The sequence below is a fragment of the Fulmarus glacialis genome, unplaced genomic scaffold (assembly GCF_000690835.1).
Source record: "Fulmarus glacialis isolate BGI_N327 unplaced genomic scaffold, ASM69083v1 scaffold4419, whole genome shotgun sequence".
NCBI classification, from domain to species: domain Eukaryota; kingdom Metazoa; phylum Chordata; class Aves; order Procellariiformes; family Procellariidae; genus Fulmarus; species Fulmarus glacialis.
The window spans coordinates 39,784-50,694 of NW_009235047.1; the positions used below are offsets into that span (position 1 = coordinate 39,784).

The 10,911-nt window shown below is 45.4% G+C and overlaps 1 protein-coding gene across 1 annotated transcript; it reads left to right on the forward strand.

Annotated features, from left to right (window-relative positions):
• The first annotated feature begins 5,944 nt into the window (after positions 1-5,944).
• LOC104082642 (lysozyme g-like) lies at positions 5,945-10,911 on the forward strand. The gene is made up of 5 exons (XM_009585843.1): positions 5,945-6,140; positions 7,959-8,048; positions 8,670-8,866; positions 9,864-10,002; positions 10,778-10,911. Exons 1-5 carry the CDS (start codon positions 5,945-5,947, stop codon positions 10,909-10,911), a joined length of 756 nt encoding a protein of 251 aa, XP_009584138.1.

Below are 10,911 nucleotides of genomic sequence, written 5' to 3' on the forward strand. Positions count from 1 at the left end.
ACGACACACCTGAGGAAGCCAAGACACAGAGCAGCTGTACCCTGCAAACCCATGCAGATGCAAATGTACAGGAATGATTTACATGAATAAGAATGTGCAGACTAAAGCCCTCAATCTTTAAAACAATAATCAGTAAGACACCGGTCATGTAGTTTCTTTACAAGCAATATGGTTTGGATTTTACAAAGGGAACATTACCAAAATCTCAAATTTTTTTCTGCTATCTACATATTTCTCTGAGTTATAAGGACTATCTTGTTTTGTTATTGATAATTTGCTGCCTTCCAGATCTTAAAACACATTTCTGCCAAAATCTGTCATCCTCTTAAGAAATCAAAAGGCAAAATACTTCTTTGGGTATTAGCTTAATGATTTATTTTCTCAAAGCTGCTTGATATTTACCTTGCGCTGTGGAGTAGTAATTTTTTTCTGAACGCTAATTTTTCATATAAAGGCATAGAATAGAGATGGATGTTTTTCAGTCATACAGAAATAAGCAAACAGAAATCGAATAAAAGTGTTATTAGCAAAGAAAGCAGGACTCCAGTGTACTCATATCATCATGTGTGTTAGCAAAGTTTGGATAAGTACGATGTTAATTTTAGGCAGATAGAGAAACTGAGAAGGGAACAGGATGAAATACATATTTGCGTGTCATAAAATTATTTTCCCCCTCTGCTGCTTGTAGAAGAGTGACACTCGGGAAAACAGCAGTCTTTGAGGTCAGCATATTTTGGTGCTCCTATTCCTTCTAGACCTGGAATGGAACTCTTTTGGGGGTGGGAGGGTGGAAAGGCCATGAAAGGAGAAGGGTAGATGCCTGCAGGGCTCAGTGACACTCATTCCCGAGGGCCAAAGGAAGAGTTGGGTTTGGTCCGGCAGCAAGCAGTGCAAGCTGTGCCTTTCCCACCAGCATCCACTTGCATGCTGAGGGAACTTCCTTTATTCTTCCATTCCCAGCCTTTCTGGGACTGGGAATAACTGTACGTCAAAATAATTAGAAAAACCACTGGCTGCAAGCGTCTTAAATGGATAGGAAAATGCAATCCAAAGCCATTAACAGTGCACAGAGTTATGACACGCATCCTCCCAGGAGCAATTAGAGACCATGCTGCAAACATCCAGCATGGATTTAAACAGGGTAAATAGTGCCTGGCCAACCTGTTTGCCTCCTGCAATGAGGTGACCGGCTTTATGGAAAAGGGGAGAAGAGTGGATATGGTATACCTTGACCTAGCAAGGCCTTTGCCCCAGCCTGCCATAGTATCCTTATAGCCAGACCGGTGAGACACGGACTGGATAGGCAGATAGAACATTGGCTAGAAAGTTGCCAAGCTCAAAGCGCGGTCGTCAGTGTCACAGGGTCCAGCTGGTGGCCAGTTGCTAGTGGCATCCTCCGGGGATGGATCCTGCAGCCAGGATGGCTTCATGTCTTCAGCAGCAATTCGGACTAGGGACAGAGAGTGCTCCCAGTGAGTTCATACCTGATACCAAATGAGGGGTCCTGGAGAGGCTGGAGAAATGGGCTGACGGCAACCCCATGACGATCAATTAAGACAAAGGCAGAGCCCTGCACCTGGGACAGAATAACTCCATGCACCGGTATGGGCTGAGGCCAACTGTCTCGAAAGCAAGCTGTGCAAAAAGGGACCTGGGGGTCCTGGTGGACACCATGGGCCCTTGCAGAGATGTAGACTAAAAGCACTTTATCACTGAGCTGCATTAGCAAAATCCTAGCTAGCAGGGAGGGGAGCGATCATTTCCCTCTCTTTCGTGCTTGTGAGACCACACCTGGAGCACTGTACCCGGTTTGGGGCTCCCTGATACAGGAGGGACACTGACAGGCTGGAGTGAACCCAGCAGAGGCCACCGAGCTGGTCAAGGGCTGGAGCACAGAACACACAAATTGACGCTGAGGGAGCTGGGTCCGCTCAGCCTGGAGAAGAGTCAGCTTTGGGGTGACCACGCTGTCTGGGACCTGACCGCAATGATGGGCTCTGCAGCCTCTTCCCCCTCTCTGCCCAGGGTCTGGCTGCCGGCATTGAAGGTCAGCTCTGATACCACACTATGAGGAGCCTCATCTGTTCTCCCCTCCCACGCACCTTCTGCCTGCTGGGTTCAGGAGCTGCATTTAAGCTCACAGCCTTGCCCTGGCTCCTCACCTCAGCTGCACTGGAAGTCTGCCCGCACCTGACTTTGTAACCAACTGATCCTGATTTTGCCTCGCTGACTTTCCTTCCTGGCTTGCTCTTGAACCTATCTTGTAACTACGTACTTGCCCTAGCAAGTCACCTTGACTTGGGAAGAGCCTGCTTGGCATCGTCACCACAGCCCACGTGGTGCTGCGAGGAGTTTGCACGGGAAGGTAGGCTGGGAGGTGTCTGCCTTGTTGCCACCCTGGAGAAGTGGCTGTGTGACAGCATACCCTTGGAAACCCAGGTGATTCACTTGGTTTTTTTAAATGCAGGCTACACAAATCACCCAGAGGTAACAAATGATGATCACTATTCAACTCTTAGATTAACCCATTACTCCTGCAGATGATTGACACTGATCAATCACTTCTGCAGATGCCTCACACCACTAGTTCCCGGGACCAGCACAGAGGGATGTCCCTGTCCCAGGGCTCACCAACCCACGGGCTCCATTAGCTGGAAGGCACCTTGCCGACACTTCAGCCAGAGCTGCTACGAAATTACTTGTGTTCAACATACACGTATTAAAGCTACTGTCTCTTGTCTTACCTTGTATCAGTTGCTCAGTAGCACATCTGAAGCCAAGGTCTTCGTACTGCCAACCTCCATACTAACTCCCACCGAGCCCATACAGCCAATGTCAGGTGAGGTAAGGGCCGTTGTGCATTTAAATACAGTTAAACCTGAGCACCTCAGTATTTTCTACCTCCTGGCAGTTGATGTAGCAGAGTTTTCCTGTAGTCATGTAATAAATATGTGTCAAAAAAATCCTGCCTTTTTGTTTCTTATTCAGAAAAAAAACACCAAAGCTTTGTAATTTGCCTTAGCAAAGATGTAACTGGCTTAATGTGTATCTTCACAGGGTCCTCCTTACATACACGCGGAGATGGCTGCAAACCTCACAGCAGAGGTTCGCTGCAGACATCCCTCCACGTGGGTGGGTGGCAACTTCACCTTCTCCCCATCCACGCCACTGAGGTGGGCTGCGCTCCGCACACCAGGATTTGCCTCCCACAGATAGAGAGGGGATTTAGTCTCCAACATCCACCATCTCCTGCCCTCCGGCCTGGGGACTGACACCGCCAGCATCCCAAACCCAGGGCCAGAGCAAGGCAGCGGGGTGGGAGACGGGGAGTGGGGAGGGCAGAAGTGTCCTGCTGTGGTACGAAGGCAAGCGCCACGCTGGGGGGGGCACAACATAGCGTTATCCTCTTCAAGACACGTGAAGCCTTCGTGCTAATCACCACCAGAACGGCCTCAGCCAAGGACCGTGTTTGGTCTGGGTAGCTACAGCTCAGCGAAGATGGGGACCAGCTGGAGAACCTCAAAACCGCAGCAACAACCATGATCAGAAGTGAAGAGAACGCGGCCTGAAAAGACTGCAGAACTGGGGTGGCTTAGACAAGAAAAAACATGCTAAGGAAGGTATATGTGTCTACAGCTACATAATAGACAGCCAGGAAAGGGAAAGAAGTAAACAGGTTTGCCACGTCCATGTGGACAGAATAGAGCAGGTACACATAAATGCAAAAATACATGTAGTTTCCCATTTTCAGCTTTCATTTTTAATCAGCAATGAATACAAAGCATTTAAGTATCGCTCTTTAGTATTTACCTTACAACGAGAATGGCCTTTGCTGCACTTAGGTGAGGCCATGAGCAAGACTTCCAAGATACTTCAGAATTTATCTAAAGCCTCAGCTCAGCTTTGCAAGACCCAAGGCTTAAAAAAAGGAACTTAGTACAAAAGACACTGAAATGTGTGCAATTTCTGTAAGCTTCACGTCTCAGTCCTGTTTGCACTCGCCAGCATGGGGCTTTACGTCTGCTGACGGGACAAGTAGAACTTCTGAAAACTACTGGGGAGTTTTGAAACCAAACCAATAAATAAAACCAGCACGGTTTTGAAACACATGGTGCAACTTGTTCCCTGTAACAGCCACAGCTACTGCTTTCCTTCTTTCCGTACTCTGTTGGATCTGCACTATCAGGCTTAACGTCTTTTTGATTGCTTAAATGCTAAATTATAAAACCGAGCTTGGCTATACTGGTGTCTTAAGTTAATTTCTTAAATATGAACTGTTACTACAGAAAAAAAAAAAATTACCAGAGCAGTAGTTGAGAATCATGTATCATGAATGGTATAGTTTACTGATGGGACTACACTATCTAAAAATTACATAGGAAAAAGAAAAGAGCCAATTTAATCCCACATCCAACACCAAGAAGCCATGGGTGCTTCTAAAACAAGTCTGCAGTAGTAAAACATGTGAAGGATAATCCACTCAAAATTTTTATTACAATTGGGCTTGTGTGATTCTTTGTGAAATGCAGGAAGGGCCTAAAAGCACATTCTTAATTTGCTTTATGCTGCCTTAATCATTGTTTTGTATCAGACAGGTCCTGTTTGACCTCCTTGGGTCTCCCTCCTTTACGGAGAGAACTTCGATTAAATGTATGCCAAAACTCTCAACCACTGGCTTACTAGAATGGAAAAGAGACTTGTTTTATTTTAAGGAAAGAGGTCCTTACTACTAGTTACTGAAGATAAACAGGAGCTAAAAGTAACATAAATCACAACTGCTGTCACGCATTGCTTAAACATTTCCCAGCAGGGTTACCCAACTTCCAACTTCCACCTTCTGACTCAGGAAGGGTCACTATTTCATTGTTTCTCTAGCCATCAAAAATGCTGCAAAGCCGGACAGGACACACCTAGGGACAACAAAAGCAAAAGTAAATCCAGTAGAAACAAGTCAAGTCACGCTCCTAAGTTAAAAACCATCTAAATAGAGTTGAAAAGCGGTTAAATAGAAAATAGTTAAATACTATTTAAAAATAGATGAAGTTTCGTTCATTTCTGCAGCACGATGTTAAAAAAAAGCACGCTAGTCATTGCTTTGCCTCTAATTGAAAACATTTCCAAGCCGCCCTGTCCCAGGCTGTGTGCTATCGCCTGCCCTCTCAGGAGCTTAACACGGGTGTTCTTCAGGTGAAGCTTTTGCGGACGAGCCAACACTCACTCCCCATGAGAAATGACTCTCTGAATCCCTTTCAATTAATACATAATCTGCTTCTAAAAAATGCCAGGGCCTGCCTCCACAGCTGTTATCTCAGTTCTTACACCAAACATTTTCAGTTTATAAGTACGTTTCTGTCTTGATAAGTCTTTCACTGGTGGAAACCAGATTTAACTGACTGGCTCTCTTCCCCCTCTTCCTACGCTTTCTTTCAGGCTTTTCCCCTCCTGACGGACGATCCACAAGTCAAATTATTCCTTCAGTCATGTACGTGTACATTCCCCCTACCTTCAGATTATGCCCTTGCCCTCGGTGCAGTTGCACAGAAACACGGACTGAAATCAGCAGCGGTTTCTGGGGAGGGAAGAAGCACCGGCCCCCAGCGCTGCAGCGCGGTGGGGCAACCCGCAGCACACGGCGCTGGCTCGCGGCACTCCGCGGTGAGGTCAACACGAGCGTCCGAGTTTCATGGCAGAACCACACTCTGACAGGCTTTTTGTGGCATTTCTGAGAGATGAAGTAAAACTAGGATGAGCTGGATCTGAACTGGAGGTTGCCGATTGCCGCAACTAACAGCAAGTGCAAGGGGAATCCAGGAGATAAACCACGATTTGGGGCACTTTTGAGGCTGCCCAAAGCCGCCGCTTGTACCCCTGACATAGCAGGAGAAATCGCAATGCGGTGTGGCTTACATACTCGGTGACAAGCGAGCAATGGGACAAGCGAGAGATGCTGCAAAGAGCACTGGCAAAAGCCGTAACCGGTTCTCCATCCCTGCAGCAGCTCCGAGCCTGCAGCAGCTCCGAGCTCTCACTGGAGCCTGCAAGCTGCAGCCTGCTCGACATCACACAGATGACAGACAGGGCTGTTGTTATGATGAACCCTCATGTGGACATGCCATTCTCCCCCAGCAGTCTGAATACAGGTTTGTTGAGGAAAACACTTCCCAGGACATGTGGGGCTCCATGCACGCATATATGATTAAACAATAATTTCTAGATAGGGCTCCAGAAAACACGGGAGGATCTACCTGCCTGCCTCAATTACTGTGATGTAGAAGAAGCAGACTAGTACATCCCTTATGATTCTCCCCAAGCAAGAAGGGAGCACAGGCCGTTTGGAAATTACTGGTTTGTGAATCATCTTCAGTGGTGTTTTGAATTTTCAATATCTTTTTATGTCACTCCTGTATGAGCCATATCTGTTTTGTTTTCCTTCCTGACAGAGGTACTTCCCTGTGTTTCAACCTTTAAACCCACTCGTGATAGTGAATGTGAAGAGCTCCGTGCACAGGCTGCTGTGACTTTTTGCAGCCGGTTCTCGATGTGAGGCATGTACAGGAAAAATTTACAGAATTGAATCTTTCAATGCTATGACACAGGATGAATTCCCCGGCTTAAAATGTGAAAGAGCTGACGAAAGAGTGAAACAACATTTCACCCTCACAAAATTTACCGTGGGGGAGATGCATGTCAGGATGGATTAGCAGTGATGGGGAGGTCTGCCATCCAGTGGCTTTTTTCCTTACTGCTGAACAGCTACAGTGGCTTTGACCCACGCCACCTGCGAATTTGGGTTTGTGCCTCCACCTTTGTTGTCACTGTACAAGAGGGACCTGGCATAGTCTCTGCATATCCAAATTCTCAGTGGTTGCAGCTCTGTGTCATGTTATTGTGGCTGGGTCTTTGCCTGCAAAAACTTTATTACATCCAAAAGCGCAGGTTCCCGTTTTCCCATTGTCAGCACATTATTGCTTTCAACAGCTGAAGGGGGGCAGTTGTTTTCAGACGAGGCTCCTCCTAGTTCCAAACTATTAGCAACGGGGTTTAAAATTAAATTAAAAGGTGTTTCATTTTTAAAGTCGTAATTGTATTCGTGCTGTAGAGCAGAAATCCTGTTGTGTTTGGGTGTATGCACAAGAAGTTGTTAGGCGTTCCTGTTTCCCGTAATACCAGCAGCGTGTGGGAAGTGCACTGAGTCAGCTGCTCCAAAACGTCGCCAGCAGATAAAAAGCCCGTTTGTTCCTAGGACGTGCGGCGAGAAGGTGGGGAGACATCCTGCAGCAAACATGTCAGGTCTGTGATGTTTGTCTAAAATTCTTGTAAATAATTCACTGTACCAAAGTCTGTTTTCCATTAACTGCTGGGCTTGGGTTAGCATTATTCCTCTCAGTTGCTCTTTGCGTGTTTTCCCTTCTGCAACGGCGTATTTAGGCAACAGATAAATGCAGATAAATTGCAAGTCAAACAAACTGCAAGTCAGATAAATTGTAATGGATGTAATTGAAGGATGTTTCTCTTCGATTTTTCCTGTTGATGGTAGCTATGGAAAAGCAAGCTGGAGCCAGTAAGTAGTGTAGGATTTCTTTTGACTCCATAGATTTTTTTAATTTTGGAATAGAAAAAATCGCTTTTTGGAGGTGCCTTTTTCCATTGGCTATGCGGGCAGCCCAAGTCACAAGCTTAGACTGGACAGCTAAGTTTCAGGCAAGCTAAAATTTGAGGAGATGAATTGTGCATAAAGCACCAGTTCACCTCATAAGCTACACTGTGGCTTTATGCTATCATGACCGAAAGGTAATCCTTTCCAGAGCATACTATACCGTGACCGCATCTACTAGCGCAAATGCCTGCGCTAGTATCAAAATGATGCCATGGGTTTCAGTCATAGATCTAAAAACTTTTTAACGGCATGCGTCACACACTGCGCTGGCCTGATGTTTGGTTGTAAATACTGCTCTTAGGCTGTTTGGAGCGTTATGGGAATATACTGAATGTTGACACAACTGGAGCTTCGGAGGCAACCGCAAAACCAGAAGGTCTGAGCTATGCAGGTAGGCACTAATTCAGTTGTTCATGTCCCCTTACATCCACGCACAAGCTCATGCCTATTACGGATCCCGGTCTTTGGCTGTCAGTCATTGCCACACGAGTAGATTTTTCCACAGCCAACAAAGATCCTACGTGGGCACATAAGTTTATGTTGGGAATAGAGTTGCCTTTGAGATGTTCTATGGAATATTCAAGACCACCACAGAGAAAATGCAAGGTCTGCTGGGTGCATCCAACCCCTGCCATCGGGCCTGCTTTTCTCTCTCCCTTAAGAGGGTTTCCCTCATGACCTAAGTTTCTGAACATTTTCCCATTATAGTCCTAAACTAAAAGGACTTAAATCTGGGACTAATCCACCCAAAGGCTTAGATTTAAAACAAGAAGATCCACCTTTTAGTCTGCACACTAGAGAACTGCCCTCTGTATTTGAAAAAATCTTTTATATCATCTGTGTATTGATTTCTAGGGCACTTACCCTTCAGCAAAATTGGTCAATTCTATCATTGCTTCTCTCTAAATAGATTCAGAAGGATTCAAAATGTCAGCTCAGTCATAATGACTGTTAGAACAACTTGTTTCTGATTTTAAAAACGAAAGGAAAAGTCATGCACATTGTGTTGTAGGAGTTCCTGCCTCAGAGAAGATTGCAGAAAGAGATTTGAAGAACATGGAGAAATACCAAGCCAAGATTACAAAAGTTGGCAACAGCAAGTGTGTTGACCCAGCTGTGATTGCTGGTATTATCTCTCGAGAGTCACACGCTGGGACAGTGCTGAAGGATGGCTGGGGTGACCACGGAAATGCATTTGGTTTAATGCAGGTAAGGTCAACCTTCTCAAAAACACAAACCTCATCCTTCTTTTGGAGCAGAAAGTCAGAAAAGCAGCAGGGCCCCTGTTGAAACGCAACCCCGTAGGCCTTTTCAGACAACTCTTTGGCCAAAATAAAGCCAACACTGACCTGGCTGTCAGCTCCTGGCACCAGCAAAGGACCTGGTGAGTGTCAGGGCATGAGCAGACTGCGTTTGCACCATGAAACCACTGCTTGCTTCCCAGCACTCTCTTGGGAATGAAGAGATTAATTGTTCCTATTTCATACTTCAGATAATAAATCTTGTTACAAAAAGCTTTTTTTTTAACTAAGCATGGAGGCCTGTAGGCTGCAGCTACATATAGTCGGGTTAATTACCCTTTATGTACCACAGGGGCTTGGCTAGTGGGGGATCTTGCTTCATTATTCATGCCTACATCACCCCTCACTTTTTTGGCAAGTTGTACGTTTATCCATACAATCCCTAAACATTTGCTGCACGCATCGGGATCTGCTTTTGTAACAGCCCCAGCCCCCTCAGACTTGTGCTTTACTATCCAATGGATAAGAGGTGGAGAAGAAGAGGAGAAGGAGAAGGGGAAGGAGAAGGAGAAGGGCAGAACTGGGGCACAGATCGAGGGGAGGTCCCTAGAGGAAACAGGGGAGGAGAGGAGCAGTCACCTTGCAGCTGGAAAAGCTTAAGCAGCAGTAAGCCCGCTTTCTGCACCCTGTCACCTTTACAGCAGCAGCTGCATTGGTTTTTTAAGGCTCTGACAGACAAGGAGGTGGGGCAGGCATTCCCCTTCAGTGCTCCGATAGTCTGCTATTCACACATTTGCTGGCTTCGCCTGTGCCTTGAGCTAAGTTTGCTGCCTCTCTATACAATTGCAAAAAAGGTAAACCATGAGATTAAAGATCAAAATGAATACAAGCAGCCTGTAAGTAATGAAGAGATCTGGATAAATAGTGGGGTTTCTGGTGTGCTGATATTGCTGTCTCACTTTCAGGTTGACAAACGGTACCATAAGATTGTCGGGTCATGGGACAGTGAAGAGCACTTAGCACAAGGCACAGAGATTTTATGTGGGATGATAAGGGAAATCCAGAAGAAGTTCCCAACATGGACAAAGGAACAGCAGCTCAAAGGTAGAGTTCTGTCAGCTTTAAAATGTCAGCTTTCAAACGCTTCGCGTAATAAAAGTCAAGCACGATAACGCTGTAAAACCGAGCACTTCAGAAAACTAAACACATCCCAGTCCCCCTGTTCATTTTATTGAGGTGTGGAACAGTATTCCACAATACTCACTAAAAGGAATAGAAGAGTAAGATGGCTTTTGGAAAACTTGGCATATGTCATGATATTTTTCAGTTGCAAGGAGTAAGGGTGGGTTTTTCCCCACCTCTCTCCATTTAATTTGTTTTGCGTTTCTATACCCACCCACAAAAAGCAACTATCCTGGCAACTCCAAAGAAGGAACGCATTAATTTTGAAAATGTATGGTCCTCTCTGAAGGAAACCTGGTTATATTCTTGAGCACTGATTACAGTTGAAGCCATCATGGTTGGATCCCTTTATTCCAACTACAATACAAATACGTCTGAGGTAATTAAAGTGGGTAGACATGAAGGAATATGCACAAAAGGAAGCAGTCATACAACTGAAGATGTTACATTAGCAAAATACAGCAAGGGGACAATGATCACCAAGTCTGGATGTAAAGGAAGAAATTACGATTTCTTCAGAAAGTTAAAACACAAAAGGAACACCTCAGTGGCAAAATAGGTGGAAATGGTAATACAATACTGGTGAAAAGAGAGCTGCAAACTAAAGCAACACATTTAAGTTGTGATTTTTGTTTGTTTGCTTATTTACTGACAAAGTATCACCTCTGTTTATTTGTTTCTTTTACTCTCATTTCAGGTGGGATTTCAGCCTATAATGCGGGAGCTAAAAACGTCCAGACCTACGACAGAATGGATATTGGCACAACGCACAATGACTATGCCAATGATGTGGTTGCAAGAGCCAAGTTTTATAAAAGAAATGGATACTGA

Bases quoted from the DNA above. Each gene is read 5' to 3' on its own strand.
- LOC104082642 (XM_009585843.1), top strand. From the start codon at position 5,945: ATGCTGCAAAGAGCACTGGCAAAAGCCGTAACCGGTTCTCCATCCCTG. The intron at 6,141-7,958 runs GTTTGTTGAGGA...TACTGCTCTTAG, and splicing joins CCCCAGCAGTCTGAATACAG to GCTGTTTGGAGCGTTATGGG. The intron at 8,049-8,669 runs GTAGGCACTAAT...ATTGTGTTGTAG, and splicing joins AGAAGGTCTGAGCTATGCAG to GAGTTCCTGCCTCAGAGAAG.